Below are 23,107 nucleotides of genomic sequence, written 5' to 3'. Positions count from 1 at the left end.
GCCAGGCTATTTTTCAGTGAGCGTGAAGAAAGCTGGAACACTCACTGCCAGCCATCTCTTTGGGCCTACGTTACTGGCTCACTGGAAAGGACCATGCTCAGGTTTGGATCAAACCAAATAGTACAGTTCTAGCAAGGACAGGCCCAGTGCTGGTGCCCAGATGCTTTCCTGGTGAAAAATTGTCATTGTAGGAGTCAGTCACTGGAAAAGCCACACACATTTGACGGTAGGGGTGTCAAACTCAATTGTTACGAGGGCTGGATATAACATAAATGTCACTTGTTCGGGCCGGGCCATGCCTTGCCAGCCCAAATTGGTACTGTGGGGGGGTGGCTGCCTCGGCTGGCTCACAGGCCGGATAAGAGCTCTTCAGGGGCCGGGTCTGGTCTGCGGGCCTTATGTTTGACACCCGTGTTACAGTTCTGTACCCTGTCAGGATGCATGTCTGACCCCTCCCCCCAAAACCCCTCCCTGCCTTAGGAACACTAGCAAGATCACAGAAAATGTTCCAGCCTAGCCTTCTTCCAGATGTACTACCGAGATACGAGCAGTGTTTTTTATAAACATGTAACTCCCCCCCAACTCCACTCTCCTGCAAGTTGAAAAGGTAGAGCGGCAGGAGGGCTTTATCTAGTGCATACTACCATGTGCTGTTTTTCAACGCATGGAACTTAGCATTTATAAAACCAATTTTTTAATATTCACACTGCTTCACATACACCATAATTGTTTCTACTTATAGGGTTGTATACATTATTCAGATTCAACCTACTTTGCCAAGTTACCAACAGTTGGCAGCAGTCCACATATAACAGGTAATTGAATTAGATTAGTTTATTGTTACGATCATAGACCATCACGTGCATAGACAGGTAATTTAAGTTTTTGACTCAATCTTTTCACCTGCGCTCTACAACCAGGGGTAGTCTTAGTAATTCTGGGGGCTTGGGCAAATGTCCAGGATGGGGCCCCAGAATCCCTGCAACCCCGCCCCATTGCCCCCCACTGGGGCTAAGCAAGAGTCAGTCCTCCTGAGCCGGCTCCCCGAGCCCTGGATGGGGTGATGGCAGGATTGCCAACCTCCAGATACTAGCTGGATATCTACTGCTATTACAACTTATCTCCAGCCGATAGAGATCAGTTCACCTGGAGAAAATGCCCACTTTGGCAATTGGAGTCTATGGCATTGAAGTCCCTCCCCAAACTCCGCCCTCCTCAGGCTCTGCCCCCAAAACCTTCCACTAGTGGCAAAGTTGGACCTGGCAATCCTAGGTGGTGGTGGACAGCTGCTGCTGAAACAAGAGCCTGTCTTCTTCTCCCCATTTGGGGAGTGGGGCCATAGGCAGTTGTCACCCAGCGTAGGGCCCAGGGCAACTGTCTCGGTTGCCCATTGGCTAAGTCTGCCCCAGTACAACATAATGCATGTATTGTGCCTTATCCTAAGAAACTGGGCCTTCTGGCCTCTTTGTAACACCGCTCCCCCATCCTCTGCTGTTTGTAGCTCTGGATAGAAATTTCTCTGCCATTTGACAAGCAGGGCTCTGCCTCATGAAAACAGCAGCAGCAAACGAATACAGCTAACTTTCTGGAATACATTATTGTGTAATCCTTACAAGAAACATTTATTTTGATAGGGAGAGAGAAGGGGTGCCAAGGCAGAAAAGCAATGGCTTGCCTAATGTTCTCTGGTGTATTCATAGCATAGATGCAATTCAAACCAGGAAGACCCAGATTCACATCTCAGTCTTAGCCACTATGCTAAGTTCCTCTTTGTGGTAATAAACAGGATGGGGTTACCTGCAAAGCTGGCCTGACTGCACACACAATTTTATGGGTTGCTGGGGGGCAGCACTGCTTTAGAGAGGCCAAGGAAGCAGGACAGGATCTGAAAGATAAATGCTTTGCAGTGTTACACAGAATAAGGTACCACCTCTCTCTGAATGCCCAACTAGAAGTTCCATTCACTCATTCCCTGCTTTTTGCTTTTGAACTCTGCCTGAAATCGTGGCGAGCTGCTGCCAGTCTGAGTAGACAATACTAACTTCGATAGACAAAGGGTCTGATTCAGTATGAGGCACCTTGAGAGCCCTATGAGGTCGCCTTAAATTGGCTGCGACTTGACAGCCCTTTACACAAACACACACACACTGGCACATTGGTTGAGTGTGTTGGATTAGGATCAGGAAGGCCCTGGTTCAAATATTCACAATAGAACTTACTACATCCCTTTGGGCCGGTCATCCTCTCTCACCCTAACCAACTTCACTAGGTTGCGGCGAGGCTATGACAGAAGAGAGGAGAACCATGTTTGCTGCCCGGAGCCCCTTGCAGGAAGGGCAGAATTTTAAAAATGCAAATAAATACACCCCATTCTGCCGCCTCATTCTGCTCTGCTGTCTGTGATTGAAATGTTGCACTGCTTAAGGCAAAAGAACTCACCCATGGGATATCGTTTAGCTGGCTGCTGCTACCCATGCAAAGCAGCTATGCATTACGGTCAGGCCCATGACAGGAATGGTGAGGCCCATAAGAAGCTGTCAGTTGGGAGATAGGCTGCCCGGCCATCTTGCAGACCAATAGTACAGTATTTCTGATGGTGCCCAGATGGCAAATATTATGCCAGCAGGGCATCTAGGAAGGTACAGATGAAGCTGAGAAGGAACACTGCTGGAGAAAGCTTAAATATTTAGTTAGATATTTAATCTTTGACAACTGGAATATACTGAAAACTTTGTGGAGACGGACTATCATTGGTAATCATTTTAAAAAAACAGACAGTAGGCCCGCCTCAAAAACGTGCTATGGAAATATATATTCAAGAGTTTAAATAATCAGGTAAAACATAAGACAGTGAAATAAAATCACGAACACATACCAGTAAAAGTTATGTTAGGTTTTAGAAGCCTGATGAAGAGTGCTTTATTCTCTAAAGCTTGTAATAGATATATTTTTAAGGCCCCATACATAAATTCCCTGGGGAGAGAATCCCACAATGGAGGCACAATCATAAGCCCTTTGCCTTCCCCCTCCCAATTAATCCTGGAAGGAAGGACCATCCAAAGCAGGTTCTCCAATACAGATCTCAATATATGGAATGGGTGATCCTTCGGATATCGCAACACAAATCTGTTTAGATCAAAAGCAGAACCATGGATCGGGAACAGAAATACATTGGAACCCAGTGGCAATATATCGCCTAAATGTGTCTCCATTGGTGCCATTAAGCAATCTGGAAGAGACTCCCCCCTTCCTTGTTTGTTATGTAATTTTCCCTTAAGAATATCTCTTTAATCAACACACTCAGGGCCATACTTCATGATGCTAACAGTTCCATGGATGAAGTTCCCATTTTGTTTTGTTTTCTTCTCTATAAATACCAGGTAGGCAGGGAATGGATTTGAATCAGGATCACGGGCCGGTGTGAGGGAAGGGAGCATATAAATTTTCAACCTTCACCATTTTCCAGACCCAATTCAATATTCTTCTAAACTATGACATAAACCTTGCATGTCAAACACACAAAGAATTGGGGGAGGAGGGGGAGAGCAAGCATGAAAAACTTGCATTGAAAGGTTACATCTGTTTTCCTCCTCCACAATGTATCTTCAAACGTATCCCAAAGCAGGCCTCTAGACCTTGCTACCCCCCCCCCAAAAAAAAAACCGGTTGCAGAACAATTTGGTGAATTCATTATATTATCAGTAGTGGAAAAGGATTTCCCAACATTTTAGCTCTTCATAAAATTGGCTTTTTAGAATCTCTTGTGCTAAAGAAACCCCTGTACCTTCTTCTAGATGGGAGGGAATTGCTATATTTAAAGACTTAAATTATTGCTTTTCATATATTCGCTCCAACACCTGTTTCCTGCATCACGCAGATGCTGCCAGGTTGAAACGGATCACGTAGCCCAATATCTGTTTCTGCCTGTGGTTTGTACACATTTGTTTATTTATTAAAACAGGAGTTCCGATCCAGTGGTTTGCAGCGGTCTCTTGAGACATTTTTGAATTGTTATCACCTGGGCAAGACTGTGTGTGCATGGGGGTGGGGGAGGTTAAGCACCTCTCCCAGTGTGCTGTGGTCCCAGTCCCAATTAGACCTCTGCAGCACACATCTGATAGTTAAGTCCTCATGATGGATTGGACATGATGTAGTCAGCTGCCCCCACCTCCCATAGAAGGAAAAGGCAACACCTGCTATTTAATTATATCAGGTATCCAGCAGAATAGGTGTGCTTAAGAGAGTTTCTGGACAATCTGACACACTTTCAGGATTCCTGCCCTAGTTTAGAAAGTGCTTGATTTTGGCTGGATTTTTCTCCATGTTCTTGCTGACCATATCATAACAGGCAATTATAGAGTCTTTTTTTCGTTAACTTGTTCCTCTCTGAAAATTATGCTTTAGGAATGAGGGCTCCAGGCTTTCAATGTAGTCTTTGGCCATTTACGCATGGCTGTTTCCTCGCAGTCACCCTGCCGCCTGCTTTGGGGCTTTGCTTTGATAATGCTTGAATTTTCTGACCATCAGAGGTAGCTTCACTCTCCCCGCATGCTTCCATTCATTTTTTTGGATGCTGGCTAAGCACGAATCCAGAAACTTGCGGGGTCCTCTCTAATGGACGGAAAACTCATGCTTAACTCCAAGGGGCAACCAAGACAGACCGTGAGCGAATGTGAGTGAAAGTACCCATGCATAAATGACTTTTTCTGTTCTGACCTCACAGCACCGCTGACCTAAGCCAAATTGGAAGCACCGTTCCTCCCACCTGCCCTCTTCTCCTGCACCCTCTGGGGGTGATATTATCCTCTTGCTCAGATAAGCTGACCCCCCCCCCGCCACCTGTTGATTCATGCTACTTCCTTTCAATGAACTTTGTTTTTTATTATGACTCTATAGGGGTCCTTATGTTCTTTTACCCATTGACGTTTTGCAGTAACTCTTTTGTCACCCTGTCAAAGATCCCCATTTAAAGGTGTGGGGCTAAATGCCAGTTCAGACCAATCAAGATCTTGGGAAGGCTTTAACACTATACTTCCCAAGGAGATTCTGGGCCTGTGCTAAAATCCAGGCTAGCAACTGTGAGCAGCTGTGGAAGGGAGGCAGTTTCCCTGCATGGATTCTCCAAGACTATTTTATGGGCTCAGTTCAAGTAGTAGGACATATTCACACAATAATAAGAATGTGTAAGCATAGCGAGCAAGCTGTGTTTGTGTTTAGCCCTTACAAACTCGTTTCAGTTATGTTGTGACATCTGAATTCAGCCATCATACATTCGGCTTGTGGGACTGATCATTGAGGTCTAGGCCTCAGTGAGAAGGAAAAACAGAGTTTCACTTACCTGTAACTGTTGTTCATCTGGTGGATCTTCTATGCAGTAAAACATTGGGGACTGCGCAGGCCAGCCACGGATAAGATTTGTCAGCTTCTAGCAAAATCTAAAAAGAGAGTGCTCCCCCTCCCCTCGGGGCATGCAGCCTTCCCGCTCAGCGGTCACATGACCCAGGGGGAGGGAGCAATCTTCCCTCCAGTTCTCCAACCTGCCGCCACGGAACCAACAACCACATGAAGCGGAGAGGTCCCACAGCGGGGAAGGAGGGAGGGATGTGATACTGCATAGAAGATCCACCCGATGAACAACACTTACAGGTAAGTGAAACTCGAAAGACATTGCACGTTTGGAATATGACACCGAGGTGTCTCTGGACTCAGATGAAATCGTGAGCTGTGTCTGGAAGAGCCACGATCATCCCTGTAGACATGTCGACGTCGATGGGAGTCCCTCGACCTTGAGCGGGTGCCCGATCGACGACTGCGGCGACCAGCCGAAACCTCCAAATACATGGAAGGGGTAGGCGAACGTCGACGGCTGTCTCGACGTCGAGAGGAAGACCGGCTCTGAGGAGAATCTCGGTGTCGACGGGAGGCAGGAGAGCGACCACTACTTGTTGACCTATGTATGGAGGCGGAACGACTTCGACGGGCCGATCGGCTCCGACATGAGCTCTCGACACATAGCCGGTATCGGTATTGGGCCGCACCACCGATTCGTTGGCCACCATAGGCATGTCCTTGTAGAGCTTGATGAGGTGTTGCTCCATAAAGACTTTAACCTCCTGGGCCCTGCTCGGAGTCGGAGCCAAGGGGGTAGCCAGGGAATGAGATGAGTCCTCGATGGTAACGGGCTGGCGCCCAGCGACGTCGGCGGCAAGGGAAGCCAGTGGATGCGGAGACTTGGTCTGAGTTTGGCGGCGAGGTGAAGTGGATTGGGAGCGACGTCGGCTCGACCTCGGGGACTGTGAAGGCGACTTGTGGTGTGGAGATCTAGAGTGAGAACAGCGGCGAGAGGAGCCCCGACCGCGGCCATCTTGTGCTAGCGGCACGATAAATTTAGCGGGTTGGACGACCACCGAGGAAGGTTTGTCCCGCTTGGAAGTCCCTCCTGCCGACCGTTTGGAGATTTTCGACATTTTGGACGAGGGCCCGGGTTCAACCGACTGACCTTGCGATGAGGTTGAAGAGCCTACTGCCGGATCCGGACAGAGATTCTTTGTAGCTACTGCTATATTATAGAAATTGTACAGGGCTACTGCTATATTATAGAAATTGCACAAAGGGAGTGTGTATGCTAGAAGACACATAGGTACCTGCGTTCCCAACATCTTGGACACATTAAACAAACCTCCCTCCCCTTTATGCTGTTTTCCCAACCTGAAACCTCTCAGGGGAACTGCTGTTTGCCCAACTTGTACCAGAACATCTATCTTTTAACATCTGATTGTGAAACTCCCACCATCATGTGCGGACAGAGATGACCAGGACTGACATGAATACTTTCAACTAACACCACAATGACTATTCCAAATAGATGCAGCAGTTTAGGCAAGGCTGTGTTCACCATTCGTTTTTTTACGTCTTTTTAAAGTCTCACTTCCCAGAGTACATACATAAGACATGAGAAATCAGCAACACACTGAAGGAATTAACACTGGATTATCAATGCTAGATACCTCCCCTGCTTTGTCATACTATAGCTACTATTCTAACAGCCCATTCCTGAAAATCCGTCTGAAACTCCATAGGAGGCGGCACGACCTTGCCGCCGGTGTAAATAAGTGTAATCACGTGGCGGCTGAGAGCCGCAGAACTGCGCCTCCCCCCTCCGCCGGCGTGGCCTCTCCATGGTGCCGGCAATGGCGTGGTGAGGTGGCGCCGGTGCAGGGGGGGCATTTTGGGGGCGGGCCTGGGGGAGGAGCCAGCAGCTAGTCGGCTTTCAATCCCCTTTTGGCCACTTGCGCCGGCGGCCGGAACAGCGTTGCTGCACCTATTTAGCAGGCACAGCCTTGCTGTTTTCAATGGGGCGAGAAGCCCCAGTTGGACCAAAAAAAAAAGCCGTGAAATGGCTTTTTTTTGTTTAACAGCGTAGGCGAAACTGCTTAGGAAGAGGTGCTGCTGCGCCTCTTCCCCACCATTCCCCTATGCCGTCATTTCAGGAATGGGCTGTTAGTATATTTATATAGATAGTCTCCTCCCTCCCCCATGAATGATTTCCTTAGGATCTATTTTTTATTGCACAAAATTTAAATCCCACCTTTCTCCTATTTGACCTCCACAATGAAGAAATCTTCCTTAATAGAAAGGAACATGGAAATAGATGAGGATACTATATACTTCCCATTATAAATAGTAGGCATGACAGCTTGTCTTGAATTCACAAGCTGTATCTTAACAATGGAAATACCCCACTTATTTATGATACAGTGGCACAATGTAAAGAGACAATGATGTAAGCAGTTACTATTTTAAGATATAGGTGGTAGGTACAGCTTTCATTTCCCTCAGCGTACATGCACTCGTCTTGTGACCTCTCAAGTCACATTTGCACTGTTAACAAAGGGAAGCCAGTCTAGGCTCAACCCCATTGCAATGAAGACTTTACAATAACACCTGTGTTTAGGGCACGAGCATTGATTAGTCACCTCCCCTTAGACTGCAATTCTTGTACGCCTATTAACACACCCCAATGAATTGCAGAACTTGCTTCCAAGTTCCAAGATAGAGTTGGATCGCTGTTTCTAGCCTTGAGCGTCCTTTTACTGAAAAGTAAGCTTGGTTCTAGGCATCGTACTGAACTTGGATTCAAAATTCTACCTTGGATTTACAAGCATGTCTTCGGCATCAGTCCACTGTCTGCTCTCATCTCTGCTTCAGTTCTGATGGTTCCAGACTTCTAAAATCCTCATGCATTGGTTATTGACTGTCCCATTTTGTCAATTGCACTGACTCATTATGTGCAATCTGCCTTGAGCCCCTGTGAGAAAGTCAGACTATAATGTAAATAAAATATTACTCTTCCACCTATTCGTTATTCTTCTGTTCTGTGCACATGCAGCTTCTGCAGCATCAAAAGGGCACCCCACAAACTTCTGCACAGAAGTGACTCAAAGGATTCTGCCCAAAGAATATGGCAGTCGGAGAAAGAGCCAGCATGGTATAGTGGTTAAGGTGTCAGACTAGGATCTGGGGAACCCAAGTTCAAATCCTCACTCGCGCCATGGAAGCTTGCTGGGTGACCTTGGGCCAGAAACACTCTTAGCCCTGACCCTGGCTGGTATTTTGGATGGAAGATCTCCAAGGAATACCAGGATCGTGATGCAGAGGCAAGCAATGGCAAATGACCATTCTGTACCAAATTCATAGGGTAGCCATGAGTCAGAAGCTTCTTGACAGCACTTAACACACACACCTGTGTATACTAGCCTGGTGGAACCCTGCTGAATGAGACCTGGGCCCTGTCGGACCTAGCTAAATTCCACGGGGCCTGCAAGACAGATGTTGAGCCAGGCCTATGGTTGAGGGCGGTGACAGTTCCATCACGGCTGGCCTCCCTGTGCTCCCTGCTCCGTTTTCTATATCACTTACTTCCACCTTTTCACCTGGTTACAGCACTAATGTTAAAATTGTTCATGTCTTGCTTTTAGCGTGTTGAACTGTTAAAATACGTTATAGGTTTTAATGATATTTATTGTATGATGGTTGTATTTTAACAGGAATGTTATTGAAATTATGCCTTGAATGTAAGCCACTTGAGCCTGACCCTGGTTGGGAAAGGGTGGGTTAAAAATTTTATAAATAAATACCAACAGCTTTTTAAGGTAGGCTAGTATTACCCGTATATTACCATGGGTTCCCTAAAATGCCGTTTGAAGAAACTAGGGATTTCCTAGCAGTTCAGAGCAGGCCTGAAGGCCTTTCCTCTATTTTCCCCAAAGAAAACCACCACTGCCTCAAACTGTAACTTGCCTCACAGAAAAATATATAGTTAACTCTACATTTCTCCTTGAAGAAGCAAACAGCAGCTTTCATGAAGGGGGAGGGAAAGCTTGCTTCTTTCCTGCCCAGAGCAAGGGTGCACACGTGTGCAGGTGAAGGAAGAAGAAAGGTGGATGGGAAAGAATGCTGATACTTTCATTTTCCCCATCCACAGCAAAGGTACGTGTCGTCTCCATTGCAAGGAAAAGAAAGGAGAGAAGCTGCTGCAATAGTTTTAAAAGCAAGGATAAGGAAGTGATTGATGCACTGGAAGAGGGGCAGAGAGCTATTGTAATTGCATGGAGAGTGAATGGTCACTCCTGAATGACCTGCCCACCCCACACTAAAAAGGTCTTACAGAAGGAAAGCATACTGTAATGCACCCAAGAAACTTCTACCTTGAAGTCTCCACACTTAATCCGTGGACACCAGCATGCCTCAAATGAATTTCCTGCTAGAAACATTTCTGTACTAGGAACAACCACATAAACAAAACAACCTACAGATGTTTTTTAAGCTTCTTTGAAAATATGACTTTTTTCAATACATACAAAAATACTTTAAATACACATAATTTTTTTTACAAAATACATTTCAGCTATTACTATGAGATACAAAATAATAATCTAAGTGGTTTTTTTTGTTTTTGCCAAAATGGCTGCTAGAAATGTCAAGAACAGTGTTTTCTTTTCCACAAACAATCCCTTCTTCAGAACAATGTGATGATTTTGAACTGGCCAATTAGTTAAGTTACCCAAAGTTCTACAGAAGCCAAAATCTCTAGCCGCAGGTAACAGAAAAAGCTGACTAGGAGTAGGTCAAGAACGTACATATTGAGGAAAAGATGTGGAGTATTGTTTTGAGCGATTTTTAAAAGCAGAGGACATAGAAGCCTGAATTACAGCCTCAATCCTTTATGGCTCCTAATTTCAAATGACATCAATTTGCACTTCTGTATTGTTGTGGATTTTAGTGTCAGGTTGAGTTTTCAGTTATGGAACCTAGAATATAACCCAGCCAAAAATAAAGCATTTTGAGTTCTACTATATTCATGTTCCATTTAAGTGAACGGAACTTAGAAGTGCTTAACTGGACCTGGATTGCACTCTATTTCATGGGCCTCCATAGGAGACAGCTTTTGCGACATTTATATAGTGCATAAGTGCCATGTTCTGTAATGGGATTGCCTTTGGAAAGGAACAGACTCAACACAAACACACAGATCTTTACGTTCATAAGAACCACCATATGAAGCCCATCTTTGACGATCAGTTTTGCAGACCAGCCTCCTGTCTCATAAATTACGGATTCTCAGATGACAGCAACAGGGTCAGAACAAGAAAAGTCAGGGCGATGTTAGAAAGTCAAAGTTCTTGGAATGGATATGAGGAAGCAGATGCTTAATGGGAGCTTTGTGCCTCTCAGGTATATGCCGGCCCTTTCCTGCTTGAGCACGTGGTGCACAGGAAGCACCTTCAGCACCCGCCCCCCCCATGACACCTTCCTGTCTTCAAACCACTCCATGGAGCCACTATTGACTCTGTCAGGAAACCAGATTACTTATAGGGCTACATTGTTCTATTGTGAAAATTACAACACAGGCTCCGTGGCAAGTTGAGGATGTAAAGACGGCACTGGGGGTGGGGGGTGGGGTTGAAGCCGCTTCTCCCTGCGCATCATAGTCACAACTGGAAGTGGCCAGCATGCTTCCGGGGGCACAAAGATCCCCATGCACACATGAGAGTCCTCATGGACCAGAGGGCCTTGTAACGTGTAGGGAAACCTTTTGACTGTTAGCCCCCGACTACTACTGAAGTGAATGGGATTACAGCACAGCAAAATGGTGTTTCCTACGCCCTTTTAGGAAAATAGGCACAAGACAATTTTTTTGTATTTTTTCTGTAACAAAGAAGTTCTACTCTAGACAAACAATTCAAACACAAGACTTAAAATAAAGCTGTGCATCTGCACAGTGAAAATGAGGTTGACTCAGTCCAAGAAAACAAGTATCCATATTAGAGGCATACGCAAAGGCCATGGTATGTTGTGGAGAGCAGCTTGTAAATCCTGCAGCAGTTCCGACAGCACAGGTCCTGCAGGGAAAGACATTTATAGAAAATTAACACTTGGGACAGCAATGGCTAGCTTATGCAGCGACAAATCCTTAACACAAAGCAAGGCTAGTGACCTACCTAGCCCAGTACTGTTACTCTAACTCCCAGCACCTCTCCAAGATCTCAAGCAAAGGTTGCCCCAACATTGCTACCCAAGATCCTTGGAACTCAATGTGTGGAACTTTTTGCAGACAACATAAGTGCTCCATTATTGAGCTATGAATCTTTATGGATGGTACAGATGGATGTCTGGAGATTGAACCCAGAATCTTTTGCAATCAAAGCAAAAAAACAACAACACTAAGTCTAGCATGGCTTATGCTGACTGGCAGCAGCTCTCCCAAGTTTCAGGCACAAGTCTTTCCTAACCTGGGACCTTCTGCATGCCAAGCAGATGCTCTGCAATTGAGCCATAACCCTACCACTCCAATCACACAGTGGCAATGAGTATGACTATAGTAATTTAATTCCAGGCAGGTCTATGAGACAAAGCTCGTTGCCATAGCTATCACACAAATAATTTTTATTTAGACATTTATACCACAATTTTCTCCCCAAAGGGGACTTATGGCAGCTTATAATATTGTTCTCTCCACCTCCATCTTACAGTAAGCATCCGTGGCAGAGTGGAGATTCATCCCCAGGTCTCTCAGATCCTAGTTAGACACTCTAATCACTACACCACTCTGGCTCTCATTATAATAATTTAATCCCAGGTAGGTTCATGAAATAGAGATCTTTTTCATGGCAACTGCATGCCACAACACTACTACTGTTACCTGGAGAGGCATCGTTACCGGTTAAGAGTCAGTCTGATGGAGTTTTTAATTACACGAACACTATTTGCAGGAATTGGAGAGGATGAATCTGGCAACTCTTTACTGGAAAGTCGCTATAGAAGGAAAATGCAAGTGTTAAACAAAGCATTGTGGAATTTAATTGTAATAGCAGATCAAAATAGATGTGGGCCAGTAAGGGTTTCTTTCTTTCTTTTACACATTTATAGGCCACTTCTCTAGAGACCTGTTCAACATGGCTAAAAGTAAAAGCATTAAAACAAGATTTAGAAAACCACCAAAAGCCAGCAGTAAAATTATTTATGGCCTATGAAGGTGAATGAATAGCATAAAAGCAGTGCTCATAAAACATCAGATCATAAAAATACTATTCAGGGCACAAAACCACAACTGAAAAACACAAAATAAAACTTCAATTAAAAATCTGGGCAGTGAGAAATGCTTCGACCTGGTGCCTAATTGACAATAGGGTAGGTGAGCTTCAAGTAGGAAGGCATTTCAAGTAGGAAGGTGAGGAACCACCACCAGTTCTACCAGCTTAACCTCTGCAGGTGGAAGCACAGAGATCAGGGCATTAACTGGTGGGCTGACAATATAAGATAGACGTTCTATCCAGCTGTTGGACATTACCTGCATATCAGTGGCACCCCAGTTAATCCAAGGACATTCACTCTCCAATGATTCTGTGTAGAAGTTAAATAGCAAAGGGGCCAAGATGGACTCCCCATGGGACCCCACAGAATAAATGCCACTAGGCTGAGCAGCAGCCTTGACCTGGATAGCCCCGGCTAGCCTGATCTCATCAGAAGCCAAGCAAGGGTAGTCCTAGTTAGAATTTGGATGGGCAACCTCCAAGGACTGCGAGGGTCATAATGCAGAGGCAGGCAATGGCAAACCACCGTCGAATGCCTCTTGCCTTGAAAACCCTAGAGTCGCCATAAGTCACACACATACACACTCAGGCTGAGCAGTAGTTCCCAGCAGCACTTCCTGTAACTAGCCAGCAACGTAATGGCAGCAGCATTAAAGTACAACCTTCCCCCAGTCCCAACCCAGCTAATGTCCCCAGAAATAGGGGCTACATAACCTGCCTCCTCCAAGACCACTTGAAGCTCTGTAGCCACCACCTGTTTGAAGCCCCTGCCCCAAAATAAAATGCTAGCCGTCAGGTGCTACTTAATTTTGCCATTCAGGTCTAGATATGCCTTCTCTGAGGTGTCTCTCATGACTGCTTCTTTCCAAGTGGCCAGGACTGTGCCCTCTCTGAGAGGCACTGGCCACCTCCCATACCCACATGACCAACCTGCCCAGCTAGGGCAAGTATCAAGCTTCAGTGTGGCGAGCTGCACACTTCTGAACAGCTTGTCAGCTTCGTCAAGCCTCACCCACTGAAAGTCATTCATACAGCATAGCTCCAATAGCACCCCAAGACTGAACTATCCCAACCATGGCATTCTAGTCACAGTGGATGCAAGCAATTTTATCTGCAAGATTCACTGCAGAAAAAGAGCCCGTACATTTTCTGGGTTGACATCTTCAGCCACCTGACACCACAGAAAAACTTTGCGAAAAAGCATTGTGCTGATACACTGGTAATGGAGAAATAACCAAAAGTCCCTCCACAAAGCTGAGATACTGGTTTCTTGACACCTATCAGTGTGGAACTGATACAGTTTGCGCAAATTTTACTGGAAACATTTGATTCTACATTAACAGCCAAGCAAGGTACATTTAGGCTCCAGGAACAACTTTAAAAAACCACATCTCATTCTTTTTAACAAAAAGGATAAACATGGGTTCAGACAGTACCCGTGACCTCAATGTGTCAGAAGGTGGAACAGGAATGCCATCTTCATGGCTACACTGAAGGAAAAAAGACAAAAAAAATGTTACTTTGCAATTCAATGCAAGGAACAATGAACAAATTAATTGAACAGCTGAATTACTGTCTGAAATGAATGGCTTTACAAGCAGAGGTATGAGGTTATATTTTTTCTATCTTTTTGAAGTCTTAAAGCACTATTCTGTGCGCATCCGTTTTGCAGAAATTCTGACGTTCAATTGGGCACAGCGGCAAACCAGACATCAGACTTTTTATAAGTTGCCCACAGTACATGTGCAACCCCATAATGGGGTAGACACCCCCCTGGGCTATTTGAAATTGGGAAAACAGCACAGGGTAGAGGCTGAAGCCCCTCTTCTTCCCATGCCATGGTCCCAAGCAGAATCAGGGACCTGAGGTGTTTGGGCAATTAATTTCCAGCATCTGCCATTTGAGTGAGGGCAATGAGAGTCAGGTCAGGGGAAACTCATGAAAAAGCTCATTGAAAAAGATAGTATTTAGTCCTTATTCTCAAAGTCAGTCTGCATAGGACTGTAACTGTTAGCGTCTACAAGCTCAGTTAGTGCTAAGAAAGAAATATTTCGGGACTTGCGGGTGGGGGGAAGAAAAATGTCTGAGGCTCTGTGTAGTTTTGCATTCTCATTGCATTTGAATCCCTGCCTCTTGACATGCTGCTTTGTAATTGGCTGTAGTGCTTTCTGTGAGAGAAACGTCACTCCAAGCTTTTGTGTCCTGTGCTTTGCCTTATACATGGGTATTTCAACTGGGATGATCTCAGGAGAGATCAAAGAATCGGGTTAATAGAGGAACAGGAAGTCCCGGGATTTGTGAGGGCTGGCAGCAAGGCCATCTCTAATGGACAGAAAACTCATGTATAACTCAAAGGAACAACTGAGACAGACCGGGGACGAATGTGAGTAAAAGTACCCATGCATAAACGACCATAGTGTTTAGCTTAGAATCCTGAAAGATGGCCCAGGCTTTCTCCAGTCCTGCTAACTTATTTTGATATGAGAACACCTCTGGTCCATCTAACTGTTGTTGTTTTTTTGTCCACGGAATAAGGAAAGCCAACACCATAAACCGAGATAATCAAAGGGCCAACTTTATTGTAATTGCTCATGAGAGGCCTGCAGCACACACAGAACAAAACTCCAGTGATAACTGCAGTGCAGGCAATTGGTGGGATGCACAAGAGTCAGGCCTCCTGTTTTGTGCATCCCAGATCTTATGGGTGAGGCCACCCTGACTCTGAGCGTGAGCCACCATGTGGATATGGGCTCATACTCCTCGCCAAGCCTTCTTTAGTGCTCGAAGGAGGTGCACCATGTCCAGTTCTCTTAGCAGCGAGGTCTACAGGTCAAGGATAGTGGCATCCCTCAAGGGCTTCCTGTCCCAGGTCCCTGAAAGGCACCAGGCTTCTGGTTTGAGGGTTACCCCTTTATCTTCCATACTCATGCTTCAGTGTGCTCCCTTGAGTTATACCACGAACCACTGAAGACACATTTTCTTGCACTGCTCTGGGAGGGAGGAACAGCCTGAAGAAGGCCCATATATGGCCCTTCCTTGGGCCACCCCTAGTTCTATGTCTGGCCCCTGGCGTGACTGAAGACTGGCTATCCCTTCCCACCAGCAAGCAAACCCTGCACCCTCCTTCCCCCTTTGTTTGAAGGAGGGATGGAGTGGCCTTTGTCCTGAAGGGCAGTGGCTTTTCAGGCAAGGGTCATTTCCCAGCACCCCTCTGAACTGGAACCTCCACACTGCAAAGCAAGCCGTCTGCACTTTTAAGTGCCAAGAACTCCTTACCTTTTCCCTGTCTTTCAGCTTTTTAAAGCATTCTTCTGAACAAGGCGAGTGGCTTCTCTTGTGAGCAGAAGTAATTACTGGAGGAACAATATTTTGCCCTGCAACTGTGGAGATGCTGCAGGCACTCGGATGTGGAGCCACTTCCATCACGACTGTGGAATCCAACCCTGCCAAAAATAAATGAGCCACACTGAAGACTCACTTACAGACTTGTGAACGAAAATCCTCACTGTTTCCTTTTATACGTACGAGAACCAGTCAATGGAATCGACGGCCCTGGTACAGGCAGCAAAGGCCGAGTGACATCTGATGGTTTCTCTCGACTTGTGAAGGCTGTGGTTCTTTGAAGAGCAGCATTCCTGTTAAAGGCAAGACTCATCGAATTACAGTCTGCTCTGCAGGATTTGCGTGATGCCACCATAAAATGATTACTAAAACCAGATCAAAGATTTATTGTTTACTCTGACAGCGCATCTCCAGAGCCTCAAGGTAGAGGTCTTTCACTTCATCTCCCACCCGATTCTTTTAACTGAGACCTACTTTATGCAAAGAAGATGCTTCGCCATTGAGTCATGAAAGCCCAGTAGCCTCCCGCTTGAATAAGCCAAGGTATTTTCCCCAACATCATCTACTCCAGGGTGTTGAACTTAATTGTTACGAGGGCTGGATATGTCATAAATGTCACTTGGTCAGGCTGGGCCATGCCTCGCCAGCCCAGATTGAGAGTGGGGGTGGCTGCCTTGGCTGGCTCGCGGGCAGGATAAGAGCTCTCAAGGGGCCTTAAGTCTGACACACATGATGTACTCATTTCCAGTGCAAAACTATCCTGCCAGCGACTGTACCTGGAAGTTCACACATGCAAAAATGTGTGCTCAGTTATGACCCTCTGTAAATATGCAGCCATCCCACAACCTTGTAACCAGGCAGGACTAATCTAGAATAGGAGCCCAGGACCTCTCCCACCTTAAGCAAAGATCATGTTAGTGACAGGCCAGACTCCTTGGGTCTTAAGCTCCACTCTTATGCTATCTTATCATCAATAATAGAGGATGGGAGAATCCCCCCCCACATCCAATCAAAAGGGGCAGGATTCTCGTCTTTGTGGCTTCCTCCTCTCATTTCAATTTGAGAAAGCATAGCCTTCCCTCTCTTTGCCAACTTTTGTGTTTGTTAATGCCCAGATTCCCCTCCCCTTTTCTTTCAAAACCCAATTTCTTTAAACAGCTAAGTTTTGATGCCACAGGAAAAAGGGAATAATGCCTGATACAAGCAGCTAGAGCAGGGCCCTCTCCCTTCCCCCCCACCGCCTACTTAATTTTTTTTTGAATGCTCAGATTAGCAATTTAATGTTGCATTGATCTATCGTCCATTCAATCAAGCGTTAAATCGCTAATCTGAGCATTCAAATTTTTTACAATGTAGGTGGGGGGGAGGAAGGGAGCAGGGTCCTGCTCTTAGCTGCGTTTCAAGCACTCTTCCATTTTTCCTGTGGCATCAAAACTTAGCTGCTCAAAGAAATTGAGTTTTGAAAGAAAAGGGGGGGATTTGCGCATTAACACACAGGGAAAGCTTGGCGAGGAGAGGGAAGGCTAGACTTAAACTGAAACGAGAGGCGGAAGGTACCTTTCTGAAAATGACAAATTTTAAACAACCCCCCTCTTATGCAGCTGAAGATGGTGTTGTTGGGATCTCTCTGGTGTTTGAGTGCAAAGCAAACTACATCAACGTGTTGACTCTACTTGTTTTCTGGGGGGGACATGCAGATGTCCCTAATTGTGGATTGTGTTTCAGTGTGGGGCATCCATTTTGAGCAAGATTTTCCCACCACTTCTTTTTAATGGTGGTGTGCAACAGCTCTAGAGTGCATGCACAAAAACATTAAAAAAATTAGGAGTAAGTGGGGGGAGCGTCCAGCGCGATCATCCACCATATCACAAACAACGCAATGCTCTCCACCAGAAAACATCGCATTTAGGGGAAAGTGCGGACAGGGTAAGAAAACAGAAAACAACATTGCAAAGGGAGGCCTGCGGACAAAACCTGTAGAATGTGATTCCAAGCATTCTATGACCATGTGAAAAATCTGGGGTAAGTGATGCATGCAGAAAAGGCCTAGAACTGAGTCTTCCAACATGGCAACCCATATTTCTAATATGCCAACCTTCAAGGCACCACAAGACCAGTGGTTCCCAACATGGGAAACTCCTCAACCTTGCTCCAAAAGGTCTTACTGTGACTCTTATACAGCACTTTGAAGCTGGCCTACCTTTCAGTTTCTCTCAAAGCAGAAGTATTGCAGAGTTCAGCAACCCGGTTGAACAATGGAGCAGCTCTGTATTGCGTCCCAACATCTGTGTTCCTGTAACTGTCCAGGCAGCCTTCATCCACAGAGGCCCTTTTCAACACAAGCCCACAAGCGTTCTGACCGATATCTGGCATGCTCTGCTGGGAAAAGTTTGGCTTAGCACTTGATTGCATATCTGAACTTTTAAGTGTTTAAGGAAACAGGTAAGCCAAAGGTTTAATTATACCTTTTTCCTCCTTTGCAAGATGTCTGTGGGCAAGTAATAATGAAGCTGTTTCTTCTTCACATGAGTAGCTTCGATTTTCATACCTTCTTTCAACATGTTGATGTTGTTTGCCTGCCTGTAAACTAAATGCCCAAAAAATTCAAGAGCTGTTCTGCAACTCAAGTGAAACACGCCCTGCAATACAGTCATCCCTTCTGCTGCAGCTAGACAAAGCTATGTAGCTCTGCCCCTATGTTAAAACTCAGTGTGGTGTAGCGGTTAAGAGCAGTGGGCTCTAATCTGGAGAACCAGGTTTGATTCCGTGCTCCTTCCCATGAGCGGCGGACTCTAATCCGGTGAACCTGGTTGGTTTCCCCACTCCTACACATGAAGCCTGCTGGATGAGCTTGGGCTAGTCACAGTTCTCTCAGAACTCTCTCAGCCTCACCTACCTACCTCACAAGGTGTCTGTTGTGAGGAGAGGAAGGGAAGAAGATTGTAAACCGGTTTGATTTTCCTTAAAAGGTATAGAAAGTCAGCATATAAAAACCAACTCTTCTACTTTATGGCAACACATGTACATTAGCACCAAAGCTTTAGTTCTCAAACAGCTCCAATGGCCATTAGGATAATGCACCCTTAGTTCAGTTTATAAGCCTACTTTTCTCACTGGGGCCATTTCCGCATGGGTTATCTGTTCCAGGTTTAATGCTCTTGGGAAGGGAGTTTTTCTTCCAGCTTCCACACAGTATCATGGGGCATCCGTACATCTCCCTGGTTCCCTTAGCTCTGCTCAGAAGTTTTGGGAAATAGCGCAGTAAAGCTTAGGTGGCTGCTGAGTGGGTGGGAAAACTCAGGTTTTCCCATCAACACTGCAGTCATTTTCCATCTCCCTGTAGTCACCGTTTCCTCCTCCACAACCAGGGGGGCTTTTAAAAAAAATCAGCACTTGAATATTTGTTATACGATTGTAACAATTCATATGACAGGTTCTCTGAAATCTCAGTGTTCATTTTAAATAAGTCAGTTTCTAGCTTCCCTTGTGGAAATAAGGAATATCTTTGCAACGGAAACAGTTAGGGACTTTAAAAAAAAATGAAAGCAGGCAATTCACAGAACGTGTTACACGTGTGGCTATGATGGTACAGCGATTTATTTTAGTGTAGATTTTTTTAAATTGCAAAAGCCCCAATGGTACAGGTGAGGGAGAGGGCATGGAAACCTGCCACATGGAAGCTCTGCTGCTGCTGTGCTTTATCTGTAGCTGCACCAGCAATGGGGAAACCACACAAGCCCATCCCCGCGTGGAAACCACCTGAGACTCAAGGCAAATTACAGTGTAATACAACGGAATCAAATAGCACAAGATACCTAATACAACAGGACTAGGATTAGAGAAGTTAGAGGTCATGCGAGAACATATCAGGCATGCAGAAAATGGAATTACAAAGTAGGTCAGAGTAATCTGGACCATTAAGCCTTGTTTTATGTAGTCACAAATAAGCATGGAGATTGGGGGAGCCATATGCATCTCTGATCCAAGACTTACTTTCAGCATGGAACAGATCTTCTATTCACTTTGTTTCTGTGTTTTTTCCCCATACTGTTTCCCAAACCAGGTTTGGTATGATCTTTTAGGAAATACTGCTGTAAAAGCACCTCTGGGAACTATATTGATGGGAAAGCATGCATTTTTGCAAGACCCAACCACATCAGTGCCATGTTCCTCACATTAACCACCCCCACCCCCAAAGAAGGGCTTTTGTTTTAAAGCTGTAATCAGATCATAACACTATTTTGCTATACCAATCACGTACTAGTTTCCAGCTTTCATTTTAACAATAGAGCCTTTTCACTGATTTATAAGGAAACAAGTACAGTCTACGCATCTCTTCCACAGCAAAAACAAGTACTGACTCCCCCCTCCCAGCCCAAATAAAACTTGGGAATTACTATATTATTGCAATAGATTATAATGTTATTGCCAGATTACTACAGCACAATCAACTAAGCAAGCACACAATAAACATTACCAGCATTTAGCTGTTCTGAAGAATTGCTCCTTCCTATCTTTCACAAGTTTGACAGAGGCTACTTTAGAGAACACTTAAATTTGACATTAAAATTGGACATTATGCAGGCATCTCCCCATAATCTCTGTAGGACTTGGCCCACCAATTTAGCACAGTCACTAGTTTATACATAGATCCATATAAACAGAGTCCTTTTAGTGGACAATCTTATGCTGTCCAGAGCAGGATTTAGAAAAAAAAATTACCTGTATCTGTGAATGACTGGATATCATAGGTTAAGTCGATGTTCACGCTCTCTGAATTCTCCACTTTCTTAAAAATTACTCCAAGGAACCACATGGATACATAGTTGCTCCTGAAATGACAGTATGACCCAGGACTGCATGTAAATCAATAGTGACTGTTTAGGCAGTGCCAGCATTACAGTTTTAAGAGTAAGATTAACGAAAGTTAGCTTTAGTATTACTTACGCATAATGATGGTCTTCTTGCCAGATCTCTGGGGGTTATTACACTGAGATCTCTGGGGGTTATTACACTGAGAACTATACTTTATGAAGGCAACATGGGGGGGGGGGGTTGCAGTCCAGTATTCCGGCTCACCTAACACAACTGGGGTCTATTTGTACTGGAGAATTGGAAGGAGGTGCTTAATCTTCTCTCCCCCAAACATATACACAAATGCCTCCCTCTAAAACAATATTTCCTATTACTACCTTTCCCCCACCTGGGCTCTGACACTGGAAGAGGCCTGGCAATGACGGGATGACACAGCAGGGGACATTTTCAGGGGACAATCAACAGTTGTAAGAAAGATTAAGCATCCTACCCTTCAGCTAACCCTCCTCTTCAACTGAGGCCATTTATGCATGGCTGTTTCCTTGCGGTCACCCCGCCAACTACTTCAGGGCTTTGCCTTGATTATGCATGCATTTTCTGACCATCAGAGGTTGCCTCGCTCTCCCTGCGGATTCTGTCCACATTTTCTGGATGCTGGCTAAACAGAAATCCAGAAAACGCGAGCAAAATGCACAGAAATGCGAGGCGACTTCTAACGGTTGGAAAATGCATGCATAATCAAAGCAAAACCCAAAAGTAGTCGGTGGAGTTACCGCGAGGAAACAGCCATGCATGAATGGCCTAAGTTAACACGCCAAAAGCACATTGCCCAATATGGAATTCGGCCCCAGTACTGCTGCATGCCTCATGGATGAAGAAACTCACAAAACTTTTAACTCACTCTTTGTATTGTTCTCTGGTCCCAGGGAAGGACTGTGGATTTACATGTGCAATTGTTATAAATTCATTCCGCTCCAAGTTCCCAACAAGCACACGAATTTTAGATTCCACCAGGCCAACCCTATGAAATAAATTAAAAAACATAAGGTTCAATTAATATTTTGCTGAAAGATGACCAGGTATTTCTGACAACTAGCAGAAATGAGACCATGTGGCCCAAGTGAGTAGTAACACAATAAATGTAAGAAACATCATTTAGCCTACGATTCAAACTGAATACACCTGCTTTGCTATTTAGCGCATAGTCTGTACTTAATTTTTTGTATCCTAGTTTCGTAAGCTCAGAATATAACAATTCATCTCAACTAGTTGAAATCTTTTAATAGTTTAAGTGTGTTGAGTAATCTTAATGAGAACACTTGAAAGAGTCTGAAGAACTGCTCTGGTTCCCTGCATCTCCAAGTGAAAGTTCAGTTCAATAGCAGGGGTCAACTGTTGACAACATTTGACTGACCAGCGTAAGAGGCAGACATTCTCAATTAAGGTTCCTTCAGAATTCAAAGACGATAAAGTGCACAGGCAACGTTTTTAAAAGTTACCATTTCCAAAACAATGTTTTTGCAGAAAAACATGGCTTCTTGCCAAAACCCTCAAGTAGGGAGCAAAGAAGTTTCCATGGAGAATCCTTTTTGACAGTGGACAGAAGAAATTCAGGACCAGTTACTCCTCCCACTTGCCTAATATAGTCCTGTCTGTGGTACAATGTCTAACTAGTCAGCATGGGGAGTAATACCCAAGTTTTTGGACACCATCTCACCAACACGGTAAGATTTTATGGATGACTGGTAAGGCAAACCTGGATCTGGGTAGAGAAGATCATAGAAAAGGTGGATAAGGAGCTACCTGATTAAGGGTCAAAGTCCACTGCCTCCAAGACCAGCTAGGAACCACTAGGATGACCCACTCACAGATCTAATTTTCCTCAGGGCTCTTGCCAGAAGAGGTTTGGGTGGTAACACATAAAGATTCAGTGGCCAGTGAGGGCTGAGCATCTGCTTCCTCTGCATATTCCAAGGGGAAACAGGAGTAAGACTTAGAGACCTTACGGTTTGGTGCAGAGGTCTAGGGAAGGGAACCAAAATCTCTTCTACGTGGTTCTGAAGACCTTGGGGCTAAGCTCCCACTCAGCTGGACCTTGGTCTTGGAGGCTGAGACAATCCACTTAAGAGGCAAGTAGTAGGTGAATTGGTACACACAGACATGCCTCCATGATGTCTAAGGAATCTAAAACCCATGTTGATTATGGTGTCCACCATGGTCTTGATGGTCTCATTAAACTTGTATGTTCAGCTGCTTGAGGTCAAGATTACCTGCCAATCCATGTTCATTTTAAGCACAGGAACAGTAATTACCACAGCCCATTTGCAAGGATGGCACAGGATCTACGATCCCTATGT

At 45.1% G+C, this 23,107-nt stretch overlaps 1 protein-coding gene across 1 annotated transcript in view; it reads right to left on the bottom strand.

Annotated features, from left to right (window-relative positions):
• Window positions 1–12,216: 12,216 nt before the first annotated feature.
• Window positions 12,217–23,107, bottom strand: part of PAPOLG (poly(A) polymerase gamma) — a 40,958-nt gene continuing 30,067 nt past the window's right edge. The window contains exons 14-21 of the mRNA XM_056853400.1: window positions 21,652–21,771; window positions 20,658–20,767; window positions 18,401–18,522; window positions 18,136–18,314; window positions 16,119–16,228; window positions 15,870–16,036; window positions 14,030–14,083; window positions 12,217–12,315 (exon numbers count right to left, since the gene is read on the bottom strand). Coding sequence (XP_056709378.1) covers window positions 12,217–12,315; window positions 14,030–14,083; window positions 15,870–16,036; window positions 16,119–16,228; window positions 18,136–18,314; window positions 18,401–18,522; window positions 20,658–20,767; window positions 21,652–21,771 — 961 coding nt within the window. The remainder of the gene's footprint in view (window positions 12,316–14,029; window positions 14,084–15,869; window positions 16,037–16,118; window positions 16,229–18,135; window positions 18,315–18,400; window positions 18,523–20,657; window positions 20,768–21,651; window positions 21,772–23,107) is intronic.

The sequence above is a fragment of the Euleptes europaea genome, chromosome 7, assembly GCF_029931775.1.
Source record: "Euleptes europaea isolate rEulEur1 chromosome 7, rEulEur1.hap1, whole genome shotgun sequence".
NCBI lineage: Eukaryota > Metazoa > Chordata > Lepidosauria > Squamata > Sphaerodactylidae > Euleptes > Euleptes europaea.
This window is presented reverse-complemented; position numbering and strand designations above follow the sequence as displayed.